General features: G+C 60.2%; 14 protein-coding genes and 1 pseudogene across 14 annotated transcripts, besides 1 other annotated feature; 7 read left to right on the top strand and 8 right to left on the bottom strand.

Moving 5' to 3' along the window:
- Nucleotides 1-231: 231 nt before the first annotated feature.
- OSTLU_32403 (predicted protein) lies at nt 232-2,232 on the bottom strand (the record flags this gene model as incomplete). Its single annotated transcript, XM_001418305.1, has 1 exon — nt 232-2,232. One exon carries the CDS (start codon nt 2,230-2,232, stop codon nt 232-234), a length of 2,001 nt encoding a protein of 666 aa, XP_001418342.1.
- A 581-nt stretch (nt 2,233-2,813) lies between these two features.
- OSTLU_32402 (predicted protein) lies at nt 2,814-3,482 on the top strand (the record flags this gene model as incomplete). Its single annotated transcript, XM_001418541.1, has 1 exon — nt 2,814-3,482. One exon carries the CDS (start codon nt 2,814-2,816, stop codon nt 3,480-3,482), a length of 669 nt encoding a protein of 222 aa, XP_001418578.1.
- A 62-nt stretch (nt 3,483-3,544) lies between these two features.
- Nucleotides 3,545-4,285, bottom strand: OSTLU_15955 (predicted protein; the record flags this gene model as incomplete). The annotated part of the gene is made up of 1 exon (XM_001418304.1): nt 3,545-4,285. The coding sequence occupies one exon, from the start codon at nt 4,283-4,285 to the stop codon at nt 3,545-3,547; it is 741 nt and encodes a 246-aa protein (XP_001418341.1).
- A 655-nt stretch (nt 4,286-4,940) lies between these two features.
- On the top strand, nt 4,941-5,630 carry OSTLU_10314 (predicted protein; the record flags this gene model as incomplete). The annotated part of the gene is made up of 1 exon (XM_001418540.1): nt 4,941-5,630. A coding segment is annotated over one exon (690 nt), but the record flags the coding sequence as incomplete, so codon positions are not given.
- Nucleotides 5,631-5,779: 149 nt separating this feature from the next.
- PSBS (Photosystem II protein) lies at nt 5,780-6,451 on the bottom strand (the record flags this gene model as incomplete). Its single annotated transcript, XM_001418303.1, has 1 exon — nt 5,780-6,451. The coding sequence occupies one exon, from the start codon at nt 6,449-6,451 to the stop codon at nt 5,780-5,782; it is 672 nt and encodes a 223-aa protein (XP_001418340.1).
- Nucleotides 6,452-6,934: 483 nt separating this feature from the next.
- Nucleotides 6,935-8,002, top strand: OSTLU_12673 (predicted protein; the record flags this gene model as incomplete). The annotated part of the gene is made up of 1 exon (XM_001418539.1): nt 6,935-8,002. One exon carries the CDS (start codon nt 6,935-6,937, stop codon nt 8,000-8,002), a length of 1,068 nt encoding a protein of 355 aa, XP_001418576.1.
- A 578-nt stretch (nt 8,003-8,580) lies between these two features.
- Nucleotides 8,581-9,870, top strand: OSTLU_41151 (MFS family transporter: sugar; the record flags this gene model as incomplete). The annotated part of the gene is made up of 1 exon (XM_001418538.1): nt 8,581-9,870. The coding sequence occupies one exon, from the start codon at nt 8,581-8,583 to the stop codon at nt 9,868-9,870; it is 1,290 nt and encodes a 429-aa protein (XP_001418575.1).
- A 114-nt stretch (nt 9,871-9,984) lies between these two features.
- OSTLU_41218 (predicted protein) lies at nt 9,985-11,229 on the bottom strand (the record flags this gene model as incomplete). The annotated part of the gene is made up of 1 exon (XM_001418302.1): nt 9,985-11,229. The coding sequence occupies one exon, from the start codon at nt 11,227-11,229 to the stop codon at nt 9,985-9,987; it is 1,245 nt and encodes a 414-aa protein (XP_001418339.1).
- A 127-nt stretch (nt 11,230-11,356) lies between these two features.
- On the top strand, nt 11,357-11,893 carry OSTLU_15949 (predicted protein; the record flags this gene model as incomplete). Its single annotated transcript, XM_001418537.1, has 1 exon — nt 11,357-11,893. One exon carries the CDS (start codon nt 11,357-11,359, stop codon nt 11,891-11,893), a length of 537 nt encoding a protein of 178 aa, XP_001418574.1.
- A 137-nt stretch (nt 11,894-12,030) lies between these two features.
- Nucleotides 12,031-12,423, bottom strand: OSTLU_15948 (predicted protein; the record flags this gene model as incomplete). The annotated part of the gene is made up of 1 exon (XM_001418301.1): nt 12,031-12,423. One exon carries the CDS (start codon nt 12,421-12,423, stop codon nt 12,031-12,033), a length of 393 nt encoding a protein of 130 aa, XP_001418338.1.
- Nucleotides 12,424-12,874: 451 nt separating this feature from the next.
- OSTLU_15947 (predicted protein) lies at nt 12,875-13,861 on the bottom strand (the record flags this gene model as incomplete). Its single annotated transcript, XM_001418300.1, has 1 exon — nt 12,875-13,861. The coding sequence occupies one exon, from the start codon at nt 13,859-13,861 to the stop codon at nt 12,875-12,877; it is 987 nt and encodes a 328-aa protein (XP_001418337.1).
- A 708-nt stretch (nt 13,862-14,569) lies between these two features.
- OSTLU_2022 lies at nt 14,570-16,345 on the top strand (annotated as a pseudogene; the record flags this gene model as incomplete).
- Nucleotides 14,570-16,345: a sequence feature.
- Nucleotides 16,346-17,252: 907 nt separating this feature from the next.
- Nucleotides 17,253-18,023, top strand: OSTLU_32390 (predicted protein; the record flags this gene model as incomplete). Its single annotated transcript, XM_001418536.1, has 1 exon — nt 17,253-18,023. The coding sequence occupies one exon, from the start codon at nt 17,253-17,255 to the stop codon at nt 18,021-18,023; it is 771 nt and encodes a 256-aa protein (XP_001418573.1).
- Nucleotides 18,024-18,097: 74 nt separating this feature from the next.
- On the bottom strand, nt 18,098-18,445 carry OSTLU_41111 (predicted protein; the record flags this gene model as incomplete). The annotated part of the gene is made up of 1 exon (XM_001418299.1): nt 18,098-18,445. One exon carries the CDS (start codon nt 18,443-18,445, stop codon nt 18,098-18,100), a length of 348 nt encoding a protein of 115 aa, XP_001418336.1.
- A 112-nt stretch (nt 18,446-18,557) lies between these two features.
- OSTLU_32388 (predicted protein) lies at nt 18,558-19,121 on the bottom strand (the record flags this gene model as incomplete). The annotated part of the gene is made up of 1 exon (XM_001418298.1): nt 18,558-19,121. The coding sequence occupies one exon, from the start codon at nt 19,119-19,121 to the stop codon at nt 18,558-18,560; it is 564 nt and encodes a 187-aa protein (XP_001418335.1).
- Between the last annotated feature and the right edge of the window lie 621 nt (nt 19,122-19,742).

Here is a 19,742-nt window from a genome sequence, read left to right as displayed (position 1 = left end):
CCCTAAACCCTAAACCCTAAACCCTAAACCCTAAACCCTAAACCCTAAACCCTAAACCCTAAACCCTAAACCCTAAACCCTAAACCCTAAACCCTAAACCCTAAACCCTAAACCCTAAACCCTAAACCCTAAACCCTAAACCCTAAACCCTAAACCCTAAACCCTAAAAAAAGGGACGACGACGGTAATGGCGTGGGCGAATGGCTTTGCGGTTGCGGTTGGAAAAGGGTGTTACATCGACTTTAACAAGAAATTTTGTGCTATGAGGACGATGTTCGCCACGACGATGACGAGCAAAGCGAATGATGAGAGCGCGCTCAAGACGCGTTCGATCGCACCAGACGATCTGCGCGACGCCACGAGCGCGCCTGCTGTGAGCGCGAGCGCGAGTGCGAGAACGGTGTCCCGCTTCGCGACAGTCGTGCGATACGCGTCCAACTCAGACACGGCTGCGGCGACGAGCTTTTCGGAGCTATCGTTGACGCGCGCGACGGCGTCATCGCACGCTTTCGAGCTCGCTCGCGCTTGGCGACTGGCTTCGTCGAGCTTGCCAGTGGAATTCGACACTGATTCTTCAATCTCGTCAATCTCTTTCCCGAAGTCTTCCAACGTTTCGCCGTATCGCACGTTGAGCGACTCCACGTACCGCGACAAAAGCGATTGGTTGAGCTCTAAATCCTTGATCTTCTGCGCCAGCAACCGAAACACGTTCGCATCGCCGCCACCCTTGGCGAGTTCATTCGTCGATGTCGCCATCTTGGGTTTAGCCGTCGCGACGCCCGTAGCGTTCGAGTTCGTCGCGTTCACGGCGGTCGCGCCCGCGGCGGTCGCATTTGGACGAGACGTTGTCGACGCATCAATCTTCGTCGCTCTCTCCTGTGCGGCGTTGTCATCCTCATCAGAGTTCGACGTCGTTTCGCTCGGTGCACCCTCCGCGATCGATGTGTTGACATTTGCCGAGTGATCTGTTTCGCTCGAAGTAGAGACATCTCTGTCGTCACCAGTCGACGCGCGCTCGTTTTCTTCGCCCACCACAGCGCTCGCGTTTGTTTCCTCACGATTTTGCTCCTCAACGTCTAGCACAACTTCTGCAGAACTTTCGCGAACATCCACGTCTTCGTCCTCGTCCTCGTCCTCGTCCTCGTCTGACAATAACGACTCTACCTCTTGCACCTCCGCTTGCAAACGCTCCATCTCTTCTTTCAACGTCTCCTTGGCGTCTTTACCGTGGATGCGCAGCAGGCTCAACGTGCAAAAGTGTTGCTGATCGTGATGACCAGTCATGCGAATTTGTACGTAACGCACCCACGCTGGCGAAGGCACGGCAAACTTTTGATAGTTTTGCGTGTTATCCGCACGTCCAATCATCAGTCTCTTCCAACCTTCCTCAATAGCGTGGTGCCCGTCCGTGCCCCAAACTTCGAAATCTTTGACGCGAGACGAATGAAACTCGAAGTTTCCTAAAACCAAGCTCGTCACCGTCACCTCCTCGCTCAGCTCAACAGTGACAAACTTTTCCGAAGCGCATGGAGAAATGTAATAAACATCTTTATCTTCCTTCAAAGCGGCGCTCGCGTGTTTTGAATCCTTATCGCTCGCCACCACCTTTGCTCCGTTGAAGCTCGCGGCGTAATTGTACATCTCCGCGTCTGCTTCCGTGAGGCGTTCAGGTTTGATCACGAGCTCAGCGAAAGTTGCTTCACCGTCGGTATCTTCTTCTTCCATCACGGGCGGTTCGACCGGCGCGGGCGCCGCCTGCGACGTTTCGCTCACGGCGTCGCGAGCGAGCTCGCCAGTCTCCGCCGTCGACGCTCCGTCCATCGTCTCCGCCTGCTGCTGCCCGCCTTCTACTTCGATCGAAACCTCGCTTGGCGCGGGTTCTTCGTCCACCGTCGTCGTCTCCGTGCTATTCGGTTCCAACGTCTCGCCTTTTGTCTCTGCGTCTTCGTTTTCGGAAACGGCGCCGTGCGTCACATTCACCTCTACTAAACGTCGCAATGCCTCATCTTCCTCCTTCTTGCGCTTGCGCTCCTTCTCTTCTTTCTCGCGCTGTTTTGCCTCCTTCTCGCGCTGCTTCTGCGCCATCTTCTCTTCCATGTTCTCTTTGTATTCTTTCAAAGACAACAAGGGCGCGCGCGGCTCTTTCTTCGTCTTTTTCACGTCAGACTCTCCTCTTCGCGCCTCTTCCGCGGCACCGACGCCGCGACTCCACGTGGGAAAGCACCTACACATGTCCTCGTTCGCCGAAGTTCGCGCCAGTAAGACGTATCTAAATTCCTCTAACGTCGACAGCGCAGCCACGCCTTCGGCGATGCACGCGGGCGCGTCGTGCGACGTCGTAGACGCCACCTCGTCGGCTGCAGCGACGTCACCGGCTCTGATGACGGCGTCGTCGACATCACTAACGTCACTGATGCCCGCACTTTCGCGCGCGAACGCGAGCGCGAGCGCGCTCGCGCTCGCGACGCAAAGGCTGACGATTACCGTGAGCGACAGCGCACGAGGACGCCGACGCGCTCGATGAACGCCGACGCCCTCGCGCGAGGCGACGCGCGGTCCTCCGCGCCCGCCGCGCGTCTCCACCGTCGTCATCGCCAACGACGCGACGGGGAATGCGCGCGCGCGCGACATCGCCGCCAATCTAGCCATCGACGACGACAAGCAAGGGTTTAGGCGAGGCGCCGGGACGCCCCCAAAATTTCGCAAAATTTCGCGCGGCCACTTTCATTTCCAAAAAGACCAAAAAGCCGAGTCAACGGCGAATCGCCGATTCGCTTCCCTTTCCGCCCGACGTCATCGATCGCCGGACGACGATGTCCAGCGCGCGCGACGATGGTGACGATGTGTTCATGACGTCTTTATCGACGCTCGACGCGCCGACTCGACCGGCGGCGACGTCGGACGAACGCGCGTCCGAAGAACCGAACGGACAAGCGACCTCCGCTGATGACGAGTCTGCATCCACAGCGAACTGTTCTCACGCCATCTGCATAGAAAATCTCGAGCGAGCGATGACGTCGTATGCGCGCGCGTCTGAGTCGTGTTCGCGCGCCGAAGATGAGCTTCGTCAACGGACGATGACCAGACGCCGCGAGGACGTGAAGGGTCTTTTGCGCGACGAAGCAGAACGCGTCGAGCGCCTGTGCGACGCGAACACGCGATTCTTTCTCCCGTCATCAAAGACAAGCATGGGCGTGGATGCACACGTCGTGTTTCGTGGCGTCACTTCTCCTCGTGTAGAAGATCTTTCGTTTGGCGCGGCGGTGGACGGCGCCGTTGAACGCGCGCGAGTCGCCTATCGCAGAAAGCGATCCCTCCTCAAAGCGACAGCTATTTCGTTAGAAGACGTCGATGCGAGCCTGGAAGAAACGAATCGAGTGCTCGACGTGCTCGGTGAAGTTGATACCGACGGCGACGAGGATGAGAACGCCGCCTCGTTGCGACACGTCGATCGCGCCTTGCGAGAATGCCGCACTCGATGAAAATCACCTAGGATACCAGCTGTTACTTTTACAATCGCTGTGCGCTACATAATGCTAAAGTTCTATCTTTTCCACTTCGCTGCGTTGTTCTGCGTCGCCGCCTTTTTCGCCTTCAACGCTCTGTACGCGGCGATGGCTTGGGCTTGCAAATCGACATCGACCTTGGTTTTCGGCGTCGTCGCAGTCGGAGATTCAATCATTTTCCGTTTCTTCTTCTTAATCTTCGCCTCGCCGTCCGGAGCGACTTCAAATGGTTGTGCGCCCGCTAGTTGACGTTCTCCCGTTGCCTCTTGCCGCGTCTTTTCGCGAAGCTTTTGCTTCCACAGCATGTCTTCTTGCGCCTTTCCCATCTTCACGTACGATTTTCCGTTGAAACCATCGACGTGTTCGTCGAACAGCGCGGTGAATTCGCCCAAGAAATCATCGCACGATATGTTCACGAACGTGCTCGTCTTCGCGAACCCTTGTCCACCGTACTTCGCTCGCCGGGGTTGCAGCACCGGTTCGATGAGTTTCTCAACCTCTCGCGCGGTGAGCGCGCGGTGTCCTTTCGCGCTTACGCGCAGCGCGCGCATCAATCTCGGCTTCGCCCCGGCGCGAGATTTCCACTTCTTCCCACCACTCGTCGCGCCGCCGTGTCCAGCGCGCGACGTCGACGCGGCGTTGCCGCCACCGCGTGCAAAGGTGTCGAGTGCGCCGCCGCCGTTCTTGCGTCGTCGCTCGGCGTCGAACGTGCGCGCGGTGCGCTCGGCGTTGGCGGGTAACCCTCGCCCATTGGCGTACTTGTTCAACAGCTTCCCCATCGTCGCCGCGAATGCGCGCGCGGCGCACACTGGGGCGGACTGCGGCGCACGCGCATTCCAGCATGCGCAGGCGCGTCAGTGCGCGACGCGATCGACGCGCGGTGACGCGAAGCGTTCGACTTAAACGCGCGCAGCTCTTCACAGCTGTTCGCACGCGCGACGCGCGCGTCGACCCATCGCACGCGCGCGCAGCGGCACCGTCTCGATGTTGTCTCGAAGCTCCGCCGCCGTCGTCGTCGCGCGTTCGTCGTGGTCGTGTTCGGCGAGACACTTGATGCGAGCGTCGTCGACGACGACGACGACGGCACTCGGCGTGGTGTGTTGCTCGACGTCGTCGTCGGCGGCGAAGAACGTCGGTGCACGAGCGACGGGCGTGAGAGTCGGCGCGCGCGCGCCCGGCGAGCGGTGGACGGCGCCAGCGACGACGACGACGCGAGCGAGAGGAGCGTCAAGCTCTGGGTCTAGTGGTGGTGATAGGTTCGATGAAGACGGTAAAGACGACGAAGTGTTCGCGGGATTTCTTCCGAACTCGGAGTCTGGATCGTTGACGCCGAGTCGCGGGAAACCGAAACGCGCGGGAAAAACCGCCGAACGATTCAACGGCCAAGTTTACATGACACCCGCCGAGCGCAGGCGCGCGAGAGATGAAGGTGAACGCTTGAGCAAAGCGTTGGCGAGCTTGGGCGTGGCAAGTCGCCGTGGGGCGGATGATTTAATTTTTGGCGGTCGCGTCAAGGTGAACGGCGAGACGGTGACGGCGCCGCAGACCAAAGTCAACTTGAACGCCGACGTCGTCATGGTGGATGGCAAAATCGTCGAAGGTGGGGTAAACTTCGTGAAAGAGCACGCATACTTCATGCTGAACAAGCCTAAAGGTTTCGTATGCAGCACAAAATCGAATTCGGCGCAAGGAAAGACGGTGTACGATTTGTTCGAGCAGTGGCGAGATGAGTTCAAGGCGGCGTATCCGGGTAAGCTCCCGCCTCGTCTCTTCACCGTCGGTCGCCTCGACGTCGCCACAACCGGGTTACTTTTACTCACGACGGATGGGGACTGGTCCCAGCGCGTCGCGCACCCGAGCAGCGAAGTCGTGAAGCAATACGTCGTCACGGCGAATAACAAACCGACGCGCGCGCAAATCGCCGCCATGGCTAAAGGGACCGAAGTCGACGGAGCTCGCGTCGTGCCGGTGCGCGTCGAGTCCATGGGCGCGGATGGAGGGCCTGCGAATAGAATTTTGGTCGAAGTCGTCGACGGACGCAACCGCGAGGTGCGCGTGCTGTGCGCGGACGCGGGCGTCGACGTTAAGAACTTGAAGCGTACGCGCGTGGGCGGATTGCGCATGCCGAAAGAGCTACCTCTGGGAAAGTACGTGCGTCTGAAACCCAACCAAGTGGCGCACGTCCTCGATAAAGGCTTGGCGTTGAATGGGGGGACGTTTTAAAGAAAAGAATCGGGTGTACAACTGTAATACAATACTCATGTCTGCTGCGACTATTCGCGACCTTTTACGTACGCCCTGCGCACAGCGGTGACGCCAGTGGCAACGACGTTGAAACTCACGCCCGCGAGGAAAACAAGCGCAAATATTTCTTCGTCGATTATCGGGATGCCGCTTTCGAGTTGCACTTGCTCGAGAGGCCCCAACCCACCCGTCTCGACGTCTCCAACGAACGCGAACGCCGTGCCAAGCATGGCAAGGCGACCGTTGAAGAGCTCGTAAGGCTTTTGCTCGCGCACCGTCGTCTCGTACGCCTTTTCGATTTCCCCGAAAGCCGCCTCGGCGCGTTGCTTGGCTGATTTTCCCGAAACCGTCTTAATCGGGCTGCGCGCTCCTTGCCAAAATCCGAGCAATAAAGAGCCGCCGAGTAGAAACCAAATCAACACCACGGATTCAACGTAAAATCCTGCGACTTCCAGGGCGTCGCGCGCGACTTCCACCGGGTTCACGACGTGCCGCGCCACGTATGAAAACTCATCGCCGAGCTGCTCGATTGGTCCATCCCCTCGCGTCAACACGTCTCCGACCGTCGTGCCGAGGAACCCGAGCATGGCGGCTCGTCCGAGTTGCAACTCCACACCCGCCACCGTTTCTTCCGGCGGTTTCTCCGCGTCGTTGATCCCCACCGCGCGCGTGCGCGTCGTCGTCGCCTTTCGTGACGTCATGGACGCGCGTCGCGTGCGCGTCGTCGTCGTCGTCGCTCGTCGGCTCGTCGCGCGCGTCGCGGCTCGCGCGGGCAGCGCGGCGTTCGCGTTCATCGCACCGCGCATCTCGCTCGTTCGACCACGCGCGCGCGCACCGAGGCGACGGCGGTCGTCGTCGTCGTGTGCGGATAAAGCGCCACTTTTAGCGGCGCCGCTCGAAGCCGAGGCGTCGCGACGCGCGCGCCGGTCGGACATCGCGACGCACGCGTCGCGTCGCGAGCGAAGATGCGCGCGACGACGACGACGACGGCGGCGGCGGCGACGACGACGACGCGCGTCGCGAGTCGACGGCGAGGACGACACCACGCGCTGTCGTCGCCGTCGTCGTCCGCACGCTCGACCGTCAAGGCGGCGGCGGCGACGACGACGAGCGATGCGCCGTTGCCTCGAACGTCGCGATTGGGACACAGCGGCATCGCCGTGACCGACGCGTGCCTGGGGACGATGACGTGGGGCGTGCAAAACACCGAAGCCGAGGCGCACGAGCAGTTGGATTACGCCATCAAACAACGAGGCGTGAACTTCATCGACACCGCGGAGATGTACCCGGTCCCTATGAGTGATCCGAGTTGGATGCCGGGAACGACGGAGAAGTTTATTGGGTCTTGGTTGGCGAAGAATTCGAGCGCCGTGCGCGAAGATGTCGTGCTGGCGACGAAGATTGCTGGGTTCGGCGCGAGCGCGAAAATCGTCGGCAATAGGCGTCGCGAAGAGACGACGGCTACGGGGAGATTAGATCGCGCATCGATCAAGTCCGCGTGCGATGCAAGTTTGGCGCGATTACAGACGGACTATATAGATTTATACCAAATACATTGGCCCGATCGATACGTCCCCATTGGGGCTTTTTTTGGGTCGCCGGCATACAATCCCGCGCTCGAGAGAGCGGACGCGGTGCCGATTCGCGAATCCGTCGAGGCGCTCGGCGAGCTCATAAAGGCTGGGAAAATCAAGCACTACGGCCTCTCGAACGAAAGCACATTCGGAGTGTGCGAGTTCGTTCGCGCGGCGGATGAACTCGGCGTACCTCGACCGGTGTCGATTCAGAATTCGTTCTGCTTGTTACATCGCGGCTTCGAAACCGAACTCGCCGAGGCGTGCGCGCCGTCAAACTTCGACATAGGTCTTCTTCCGTGGACGCCCTTGGGTGGCGGAGCGTTGACGGGAAAGTACCTGGACGGCGCTTCGAACGCAGCTGAAGGTCGCTTGGTCAAGTACGCGAAATACGGCTTCCATCAGCGGTATTTGAACGACCCATCGAGAGTCGCGACGGCGGAGTATAAGAAGATTGCCGACGAAGCCGGCGTAACGCTCGCGACGCTCGCGTTGGCGTGGTGTAAATCGCGATTTTACGTCTCCAGTACCATCATCGGTGCCACCTCCATGACCCAGCTCAAGGAGAACATCGATGCGTTTGGGCCCGACATCGTCTTGAGCGAAGAGACGCTCGTCGAGATCGATCGCGTGCACGAGCGTTGTAGGGATCCAAGCATCATGTCAGATTTTTCCTAGTCGAGTTGGTTGCGTTGCGTTGCGTTGCGTTGCGTTTCATCGCGTTTCGTTTCGTTGGGTATTGTAGTAAATGTGTTCGGTTGAGTCATCGTCTCCTCTCTCCTCGTCGCGTCGTCGCATCTCCGCGCGAAGCCAGAGCGAAGCCAGAGTGCCGTTTCAATTCCGCGAAAACGCGTGCCGGCCGCACTCGCGACCGCGTGCGGTCGCTCGTCCCGCCGGAACCGGCGTCGTCGTCGCGGATGGTGATGATGAAGGTCACATCTCTCGCGTGCCGCGCACCAGCGCCCTCGCGTCGACGCTCTCGCGCGCACGCGACGTCGTCAAACGTCGCTCCATCGCGCAACGGCCGTGTCGGTTTAAACGCGCGAACCCATCGGGAGGAGTCGCGACGGGCGCGGTACGCGCACGACTGCGACGCGCGGTGCGCGTCGACGCATTCGTCGTCGCCGACGACTCGCCGTCCTTCGAGCGCGCTTCGAGCGTCTTCGTCGTTCACGGCGCGGCTCTTCAACGACCCGCCGACGCCCGCCGCGGGCGCGCGAGCGCTGTACGTCGCCACGCTGAGCGTGTGTTTGGCGATGCTCAGCGTGGGATGCGCGTGCGGTGCCATCGCGGGAGCGTTGGTGTACATAGAATCTGGAACCGTGCTCGGCACGCTCACGACGACGATGAAGGGCGCGGTTGTCGCGGCGCTACCACTCGGCGCGATGTTCGGGTGCGCGGCGACGCCGGGGTTGAACGAACCGTTTGGGCGAAGATTCGCGCTGGGATGCTGCGATGTGGGATTCATCGTCTCCGCCGCGCTCATGGCGAGCGCGAGTGCGGTCGAACAAGTCGTCCTCGGTCGTTTCGTCGCCGGTCTCGCGGTGGGGATCGCGACGTCGATGTGTACAATGTACATTTCCGAGTGCGCGCCGGCGAAGACTCGCGGCAAGCACAGCGGCTTGGCGCCGCTGTCCGTCACCGTCGGTCTCTTGGGCTCATTCGTTCTCTCCTTATTCGCGACGAACGTGGTCGATGGATGGCGCTACATGTTTGCCTTCGCCGCCGTCCCGGCACTCGTACAACTCGGCATCATTCTCAAGACCAACGCGCTTCCCGAGTCGCCGCGATGGCTGGCAGAAAATTGTCGCGTCGGCGAAGCCAAGGCGGTATTCAACAGCCTCGGACAGCCCGATGTGGACGTGCACGTCATCGCACTGAACGCGACGACGAAGCCAACGAGTAAGATTTTGAGTTTGTTCAAGGACGCGAAGACTCGGAACGCGCTTGGCGTCGCGAGTTTGATGAACTTTTTCCAGCAAGCTTGCGGTATCAACGTCGTGATTTATTACGCTCCGAAGATTTTGAGCGATCTTGGATTCGATCGTTCGCACGCCATCGCGCTCACAGCGTGTGTGAGTGTCGTACAAATCATCGCAGGTACTTGGCTCTCGCGAAGCATAGACGCCATCGGTCGTCGACCTTTAGCTCTGGGTGGTATCGGCGCGATTTCGTTCGCGCTCGCTCTTCTCACGTTGAGCGTGACTCCGAGCGTGTACTTGCATTTCATGAGCGCCACCGCCGCGCCGTGGCTAGCCGTTGCTGCTATTCTCGTGTTTCGCATCGCTTTCAGCGTCAGTCTCGGCCCGGTACCGTACATCGTAACGAGTGAGGTCTTTCCACAAAAGGTGCGCAACGTCGGCGTGAGCGCCGCGACGGCGGTGCAGTGGATCATGAACGCCTTGGTGACGTTCACGTTTTTACGAATCCGCGAAATCTGGAGCGCACAAGGCGTTTGGATGTTGTACTTTACCGTGAGTGTCTTCGCACTTACCGTCGTGTATAAGGTTTTGCCGGAAACGACGGGAAAAACCCTGGAAGCTTAGTGTCGTGTAAGAAAATATAGCTTCGCCTGCAGTCGCAGCCACGACTCCTAATATTACCACTACACATGCGCTGCGCTAGATCTATACGCTAGAGGATACGAACCTAGTACTAAACTAACAACGCGCCGCAGTCACCACCGTGTCGTCGTCGAGAAACGATAAGGAATCAGCCGACGCGACATCGTGAGACGTCAAATCGATCTTGGCGAGATATTCGTCGTCCCAGAATTTCGTCATGTGACGCAGTCCGCTGTCACACGCGATCGTGCAAATGCAATGTCCTGGTCCGAGCGATTGCGCCACGCGCACCGCAGAAACGAGATTGACGGCGCTTGAGCTTCCGATGAAGAGCCCGTCGTGCCTCGCGACGAAGCGGCTCATCGCGACAGCCTCGGCGTCGCTCACCTTCACGGCGCCCGTGAGCATTCCCGGACGATCGAGCAAAACTTTGAAATTCTCCGTGATGCGATTGATTCCCACACCTTCCGTCACGGTATCGAACGGGTTCTTCAAGCGCTTTCCCTCCGCCTCTTCTTTCGTATACATGACGCCGCGCGAGACGCGATTAAACAACCCGCTTCCTTGCGGATCCGCGAGAAAGAGCTTGACAGACGGCTTCCGTTCCTTCAGCGCCACCCCCACACCCGCGAGCGTGCCCCCGGTACCGCACGCGCACACAAAGGCGTCGAGTTCGGCGCCGATTTCAGAAAATATTTCCACTCCCGTGCCGTCGGCGTGCGCGCGAAAGTTCGCTAAATTCTCAAACTGATCTGCAAAGTACCCTCCGCCCACGCCGTCGCGCGCGCGTGCGCGCTCAGCCTCGCGTCTGGCCACATTGACAAAGTGTCCACGATTTGCGATCGACACCGGTCGCACGCGCTCCACCCGAGCGCCGTACGCCTCGACGAGCGCCGATTTCTCCTTCGCGGCGTCGTCCGGCATGGCGACGAAACATTCCACCCCCATCGCTTTGCACACCATGGCGAGCGATACTCCCGTGCTCCCCGCGGTACCTTCGGTGCACAACCCTCCTCGTCGCAGCGCGCCACTGGCTAAGGCGTCCTCGACGATTCGCAGAGCCACGCGGTCCTTCACCGAGCCGCCGGGATTGAGAAACTCGCACTTGACGTAGATGTCGCATCGCGTCAAGCGCGACAACGACTCCACGCGCATCACAGGCGTGTTTCCGATCGCGCTCAGCACGTTCGCGCGTCGGTTTGACTGCGCGCGCGCGTCGTCGGCGTCGTCCTTCGTCGCGCGTTCGCCACGGCGCACTTTCCTCGCGGCGCTTTCGTCGCCGCGCACCGGCGCCGACGCCCTCGCGACGACGACGACGGCGAGCGCGACGCACGCCACCATCACCGCCGCGCTCACCGCGCGCGTCGCCGCGGACGCGTCGGACATCGTCGCGCACTGCGGTCGAGCGCACTGCGGTTGCCCAGGTGGCGACATTCGTCGACGCGCGTCGCGCTCCGCCGTCGCGCTCATGTCGCCCGCGTACGCGTACCAGGACGAGGCGACGCTACTGCAACACTTTAACGCCGTCGATGGTAACGGGAACGGGGCGATCGACGGACGAGAGCTTCAACGCGCGCTCGCCACGTCTGGATTGACGTTCTCCTTGCAAACCATCGCGCTGTTGATTCGCCTGCACTCCGCACCCGGGAATAAGAGCGGGACACTCTCGTTCACGGAGTACAAGAAAGTGCACGAATTTCTCGTGAACGCGCAAAACTCCTTCACGCACTTCGACAAGTCGGGGACGAAAAAGCTCAACAAGCGAGAGGCGCTGGAGTGTTTGGCGTACGCGGGCTACGGAGACGTCGATCAAAAGGCGATCGAGCACGCGTGTCGGGCGTTCGATCCGGATCGTTCCAATGACTTAGGCATCGACCAATTCATCGGGCTGTTCCTGTTCCTGGCCGCGGCGAGAAAAGTGTTTGAAAGCTTTGACGCCGACAAGAGCGGCAAGATTACGCTAGACTTGAACCAGTTCATATACGCCTCGGCGAAGACGCGTTAGCGGGGTTCGCGCGTCATGAACAGTACGTAGTAGAAGACGAATGATGTATTTCAGCGCATATTCATTACACCCGTGCCTCTATCGTGCCAAACATTTTCTCGTGGCGACGCCGTCTCTCGTCGCGACGCGCGCTCGTTCTAATCCGACTTGGCCATCTGCGACTCTTTCGGAGGATTTCCCCCATCCACGAGCAAATTCTTGGCGTAAAAGCACAGCATGAGCATACTGGTCAACGCTAACATCCCGCTCGGAAAAATGGCGGAAGATTCCATGTACTTTTTCCCCATCGCGAACGCCAACGTCGCCGTCACCGCCGCGCTCGCCGCCGTCCACGGCAGCGACGACGCGCCCGAGCTCCACGCGCGCAGGCTCGCGAAGCCCAAGCACATTAACGTCGCACCAATGCTCCCACCGGCGACCAAACTCGCGAACGATCGTTTCGCCACGAATCCCAGGACGCCGAGCGTGGCGACCACGGCGCCAAATGGAAGCGTCATGCAAAAGTCATGCCTCGGTACGCACGCCTTCATCTCGTGTGTCCAGCGTCCGTGCGCGTCGAAGCACGCGGATTTGAATGAACCGTTATTGCTCGACGCGTTCGTTCGCGTCGAGCGAGAAGAACGCACGACTGGTGTGCGCACGCGCCGCGATGGGTGTGGGTCGTTGCACGATTGCACGTTCGCGATGAACTGGCGATGGGACGAACGACGACGACGACGACGCGATGCGCTCGCGCGATGCGCTCTCGAGAGCTCTGAGAAATTCGCGTGTCGTAAACCGAAAGCCTGCGGTTGCATTCAACGCACCGAGCGATGAAGGACGGTGCGGGGGCGAGGAGTGACGCGCGAGCGACGTCGCCGCGCTGAAATTCGAGCGTCGAGGACGTTGCGGTGGCTCTCGTTCAGTCAATGCGCTGATCGTGCGTCGTTTGATGCGGCATCATTCATATATTACAACTGTTCGGTGGAAATCAATAGGCGATCAACGCGCCGAGCTCGAGCCCGCCTCGGCGGCTTCCTTGGCGTCTTCGATGGCCAAGGATTCAAAATACTTGTCGTACCAATCCGCGGCGACTTCGATTTGATCCATTTCGGCGTAAATATCGGCTATTATGCCGCACGCGTCCGTGGCGACGCTCGTGTCGTCGTGCTCGGTGGATAACTTCAACACAGTCTTCATGTGAGAAAGGGCTTCGTCGTACTCGCCCAAGCGCGCCGACGCCGCGCCGAGACCGCGCTCAGCCTTTCGAACAGCCTTCCACGGTTCCTTCAGCGCGCTCTGGTTAGCATCGATGAGTTGACGCGCCTTAGTGAATGTTTCTTTCGCCTCTTGGGACGCTTGCGCTTTGAGTTTAGACTTGCCGCTCTTGAGCAAACTGATGATTTCGAGCACCGTCTCGCTCGAAGCTTCGTCCGAGGAATCCATCGTGGAGAACGCCACTTTGCGCCCTTGACTACTCCTGAGCTCTTTTCGCACTTCCTTGTTCACCTTCAGCAGCGTCGAGTTCAACCGTTCGATCTCCTCAGCGCGCTTACGAGCCTCCGCGCCGCCGACGGCGCTTCCGACGAATCCGATCGTCTGCCCGACGACCAGGGCGTAGATTAAATCTTTATGATCGACCGTCAACCCCGCGAACTGAACGTTGAAGTCTTCTCGGAAGATTTCATCCGGTTCCGTGAGCTCTTTCGGCAGCGTCGGCGCCGCGTTCGCCGCGCGCGTCAGCCCCGTCAGCCCCGCCGTCGCCGCCGCGAACCCGGCGCCCAACAAACCCCGCCGGTTCTTTCGCGTCGTCGCGCCGCCGCGTCGCGCATCGTCGCGCGCGTCTCCGTCCGCGCCCGCGCGTTGCGCGTCCCCGCTCGCCCGCGCCCGCGCGTCGCGTCCTCGTCCTCGTCCTCGCCCCGTCGCGCGCGCGCCGAGCGCGGCGACGCGCGTCGTCGTCCGCGTCGTCGCCGTCGTCGTCCGCATCATCGCGTGGTCGACGTTTGACCGCTCGTCTCGGGCGCGCGCGCGCGCCTTCGTGTGCCGACGCGACGCGACGCGACGCGACGCGCGATCGCTCGACATCGATCAGCCACGCGCGCGTGGTCGACGTCGCGCGCGCGGACGGGCGAAAACGCGCGGGAAACCTGACGTGGAGGGGGTGTCGTCGAATCGTGAACCTCGAATGAGAAAAATATCAGGAAATCGCGCAAACGACTCTTTTTTTTTTCGTCATTCGCGGTTTGAATCGTCGTGAATTCGGCGACGCGCGGCCGGCGCGCGACACTTCGCGACGGGCGCGCGGCGAGGACGTCGCTGGAATAATTTCCATCGATCCCGTCGACCTCGACGAGCGCGCGCGCGATGAACGGGGGCGACATGAGCGACACGACGAAGCCGAGCAAGGCGGATGACGCGCTCGATTTCAAGCAAGAAGCAAACATCAAGCGGTTCGTGCGAGCGAACCGATGGGTGTCGCTCGATATCGCGGGAATACCGGTGCGTTGAAATTTCGTGGACTCCACGCCGGCGTCGCGCGAGGCGGAAGACGCGCGCGTCTCGCGTTGCGCGCGAATCGTGGATCGTTCGATCGGTCCCGGCGACGCGACTCTAAATTAAATCATCACGACCCGAGACTGACTCGCGCCGTCCGTTCGTCCATCGCAGATGCTTCGCATGAACTGGGTGAGCTCTGGCATCGCCTCGGCCGTGCTTTGGGGGTTCATCATCTGGGCCACGACGACCGGCATCAACGCCGCGACGGAGGTGAAGGGTTGGCAAGCGTGGGTCACCGTCAACTGGACGTGGTTGTACATCCTCACCCAAGACGTGTGGTTCATCTTCATCATCGGTTTGCTTTTCACGAAGTACAAAGACGTCAAGCTCGGGCGTGACGACGAAAAGCCCGCCTTCAGCGATTACGAGTGGTTTTCCATGTTGTTCGCGTGCGGAATCGGCGTCGGTTTGTACACCTACGGCGTCGCCGAACCGATGTGGTATTACCGCATGAACTACTACAATCCGCAAAAGATTCCCATCGTGAACGATGATCAACGCGCTCAACAAGCCATCTTCATGACGCTGTTCCACTGGGGTATCCACGGTTGGATTCCTTATGTTCTGGTCGCAATCACGCTCGGGGTCATTTGCTACCGTCACGGTCGTCCCATGACCATCCGTGCGGCCTTCTACCCGCTTTTGGGTGAAAACGTCAACGGTCTCATCGGTGATTTGATCGATGCGCTTTCCATCTCGTGCACCACCTTTGGCGTTTGCACGTCTCTCGGACTCGGCGTCACGACGATCGCCACCGCGATGAATCGTCTCAACAGCGACATCAGCGCTACATCCGACACGACCAAGGGTCTCATCATTTGGGTCATCACCGGCGTCGCTTGCATTTCTGTGGTCAGTGGCTTGAAGAATGGCATCAGGAAACTGTCCAAGCTCACCTTCAGTATCGGCTTGATCTTCCTCTTCGGCGTCATCTGTGCCGACGACCCCATGTTTCTCATGAACAGCGTCGTTCAATCCATCGGCCACTACTTGCAATGGGTCACCGTCGTCGGATGGGATTGCGATGCTTGGCCTGTGTTGAATGCCGTCCTCAAGGGTGGCAAGAACGGATGGACTCACGATGACGGCACGTGGAAAAGCACGTCGAAAACGTGGACGCAATACGCCATCGGCCGCCACGCGGAAAAGAACATCATCGACGCTGTGAGCGCAACCGCGGGCAACACCGCGGACACCGCAAACATGTATGGTGCGACGACGTCACCCTATTTCATGGACGATTGGACCATCTTCTACTGGGGTTGGTGGATCTCCTGGGCGCCGTTCGTCGGCATGTTCATCGCCAGAATTTCTCGCGGCAGAACCGTCGGCCAACTCATCAAGGGTGCGTTCGTCGCGCCCGTATTGTTCGGTTTCTTCTACCTCACCGTCCTCGGCTCTCTCGGGATCAAGATGCAACGCGTCGCCGAGTTGGCCCTCGGTGACTCATCTACTGTTGACTGGTCGAAAGGCAGCGGCTCCGTGGACTGCAGCGCGTTTGGCTATGCGAAGGGCAAGCTCGACACGACGTTGGCGAAATACGCCGCCGGTTTGCAACTGCAACAGGCTGGTTACTACCCACTGTCTTGCAGAGCTGGTCCTGATCACATCCTTGACGTCGTCGAACCGTACGGTTCTTTGGCGCGCCCGTTCCAAGCTTTGATCCTCATCGCCGTCACGCTTTACTTCATCACGTCTTCGGACTCTGGTTCGTACGTCGACGATTTGATCTCTGCCATGGGCTACGAAAGCCCGCCGGTTTTGCAAAAGATTTACTGGTGCTTCACCGAAGGCGCGCTCGCTAGTGCGCTCGTCTACAGCGGTGGTTTGAAGATGGTTCAAGCCGTCTCCATCGTCGCCGGCTTCCCTTACACTATCGCGCTCAACTTTATGTGTCTGGCGCTCTGGCGCGCACTGCAAGATGAAGGTGGTGATGAAGAATACCGTCGCAAGCGCAAGGGCTTCAACACGTGCATCTTCGACTTCCTCGAGCGTTTCAACCCGGACACGGCTGGCGCCAGCGCCCCCGTGCAGATGGAACGACTTTTGTGCGTTTTGAAGAACTTCATCTACCCGTTCGACGCCATTCTCAAGTCCAAGGTCGCCATGGGAGCCGACTACCAGTTTGCTATGATTAATGCCGCCGCCATCACCGGCGTTCTCTGGACTTTCATCGGTTTGATGGCGTCCACGCACGCCGGCGCGAACACGCACGCCGTCGCGTGGCTCTTCTGTTGCATCTTCATCTTCTGCGTCGCCAACGTTCGCCGCGAATTGCGCAACGCCAGAAACATCCTCGGCTGCGCCCTTGAAGATTACACCTCTGTTGCCATCTTGTTTCCGTTTGCCCTCGCGCAAATGGAGCATGAAGCGGACGCCGACGACAAGACGGCGTAAGCCCGAAGTCTTCGTGATCTCAAGACCCTTTTGACCTTGAAAAAACCGTCCTTTACTTAATTACGGCTCGACGAGTGTCGAGTAGATCATGAGGTGATCAATCAGTGTTGATGCGGGTGCGAGCGTGGCTTTTAACGAGTCGCGTTGGCGCCCTCTTTATATATATCATCTTGGCTGTACCGCGTGTTGTGTGTTGAATGAAACGTGTTGTCTCCGTCGCCGCTCTATTTCATCGGCGGCGGCGTTGTCTATAGATTGGATCCCGTTGATCTTGAAACTAATACCTCATTAATAATTATCACAGTACTTATTTACGCGCGCACGAACGAACGAACGCCGACGACGCTCGACAAAATTCTCGAGCTTCGCGTCTCGACAGCTCGAACGAGTTTGAATTTCTTTCTTCACATCGGCCCTCGGGGTCGCGATGTCGTCGTCGCTCGCCTTCCCCGATCGCGCGCGTTCGAACTCGCACGCGGGCAGTCGTCTGGCGCAGTGTCCGCTGTGCTCGAAATTCGCGCACGTCGCCCTGATCGAGGCGCACGCGGCGCAGTGTTCGGGCGATGCGACGGTCGGCGTCGAGCGGTCGCGCGCGCTCGAAGCGGGTCGGAATGCGAGCGCGAGCGACGCCGCGGACGCGGAAGCGACGGATGCGTTGACTTCGTGCGAAGCTTCAACGACCGTGAAGTCATCCGGTGGCGTCCTCGGCGCGCTCGCGGCGGCGAAACGACGGAACGAGCACGCGCAGACGCGCGCGCAGAATGACTTTAAGCGACGGCGCCAAACGACCGGGCTTCTGAGCGACGTCACGAACGCACCGCTCGTGAAGCGAAGCGATGGCGGCGTGAAATCAAGCGTGGTGAATGCTTCGACGCAGACGGACGCCGTGGTAGAAAAAGAAGAGGAAGAGACGATGGACGTCGACGCGGCGGTGGCGGACGTCGAGGGCGTCGCGCCGTCGAGCGTTCAATTCGATTTGCGCGTCATGAGTGGAAATCACGAAGAGTGTGGGATCTGCCTCACGCAGTTCGACGACGCCGAGGGCGTGGTGCGGCACATGTTTTATCCGTGCCAGCACGTGCGGCAGTGCGGCGATTGCGCACAGCGCGTTTGGCAGGTGCCAAAAGTCAAGCGGCGATGTCCGTGGTGCAAGAGCAAGATTGAGATACGGCCGCGCGCGTTTAAACCGTTCCTGTAGTCGATAGGGTGATCACCAGTAGTATCTAGCTATACGTATTGTTTGTACATAGATTGATTCTAGAATCCTGTGTTCTACTCCCGCGGCCAGAACAAACACACGCCGACGCCCGCTAGCGCGATGCTCGCGCCAACGTAGTCGCCGGCGTCCAACTTGAAGCCTTCAACCGCCGCCCCGAACGCGTACGATGAAACGATAAACACTCCACCGTACGCCGCCATGATGCGAGCGAACGCATCCATGGGCATTAAAAGAAACACGCCTCCGTACGCGACGAGCGAGGCCGCGCCGAATGCCGCCCACAACTTGTTCTTTTCCAACCGCACGGCGCGCCAAAAGCCGTAGCACCCGCCTATTTCGAGCGCTGATGCGAGGAGGAACAACGTGACGCACTGGAACACCTTACTCGCGGTCCACTTCATGCGCGCGCGACGACTGGACGACCGCGTGCGTCGTCGAGTGAGGCGAGGCGGTTATTTCGAGTTGGTGCGCTACTACTAGTTTTCTGGACATCAAACATCGACGCTACGGCGCTTAGGACGCGCGAGTGGCTTTGAGCAGGGCATCCCCAGGCGCCTCACTCTCGGCCACGAAGACGCGCTCGAGGGCGTACGAGACGTTCCGATGCACGTCGGTGGATGGGACGACGCACGCGTCGTTTGGACACGCGAACACGCAGACGGTTTGCCAATCCCAGCCCAAGAGATCCTCTTCGCTCGCGAGGCGCGATTTATCGCCCTTGTGCATCGACAACGCATCTTCAACGTCTCGCAAAAGTGCCGGAGTGAGTTGAAGCTCGCACACGCGCGTGGTGCCGCAGCGATCGCACGAAGTTGACGGTGGCGGCGTCTTCGTCGGCCAGATGAACTTCATGCCGCCGACGTCGTATCGCATGCACTGATCAGGCGCGCGCTGCAGACGGCGGGCGAACTTTAAATACGCATCATCCGCATGTCGTGCTTCGCCACGCTCGTACGTCTCTCCCGCCCACTCGCCATCCTCGTCATCGATGGCGACGACGTCCGTCACGGAGACGCCTTCGCGTTCGGCGTATCGCGCCAGGAGCGCCTCGGCGTGCGCCGCTTCCTTCACCGTCATCCCGCTGACCGCTTTCGGCTCAATCTCGGACACGAGGTGGTATTCTACTATTTGCGTCGCGCACGCCGCGTCGTACGCCTCGCGCACGATCCGTGACAAAGAAAAACCGTCTTCTTGTCTCGCGGCGTCGTCGTCGCCATCGCCATCGTCTTCGTCCTCGTCGCCGGGCGTCATCGCGGCCTCCGCGCGCCCTTCCGCGCGTCCTTCCGCGCGCCCTACCCCGCACACCAACATGGCATCTAATTCCGCGCTCAGCGCCGCCGCGTCCGCGCCGTCGTCGCACCACGCGCTCGATTCCGGATCGTCCCACGCGTCCTCCATCGCCGGCGCGCGTTCCGCCGTCCCGTACGTCTCGACGCCGTTCGTCGCGCGCGCGCGCGAGCCACCGCCGTCGCGCGTCGTGGTTTCGCCATCGCGCCCGCGCTCTTCGCTCGCGTCCGCGCGCGCCGCGATCGACGTCGCGCTGACGCACGCCCACGCGTCGTCTCCTCGACACGCCGCGCCGCCGCCGACGCACGCGTACGCGTACAGCGCCCGTCCGCGACCTCCTCTCGGCGCGTACGTCTGCACGACGAGCGTCATCGCGCGCGCGCACGACGCGCACCGCGGCGCGTACCACCG

This window comes from Ostreococcus lucimarinus, chromosome 6, assembly GCF_000092065.1.
Source record: "Ostreococcus lucimarinus CCE9901 chromosome 6, complete sequence".
NCBI classification, from domain to species: Eukaryota; Viridiplantae; Chlorophyta; class Mamiellophyceae; order Mamiellales; family Bathycoccaceae; genus Ostreococcus; species Ostreococcus sp. 'lucimarinus'.
This window is presented reverse-complemented; position numbering and strand designations above follow the sequence as displayed.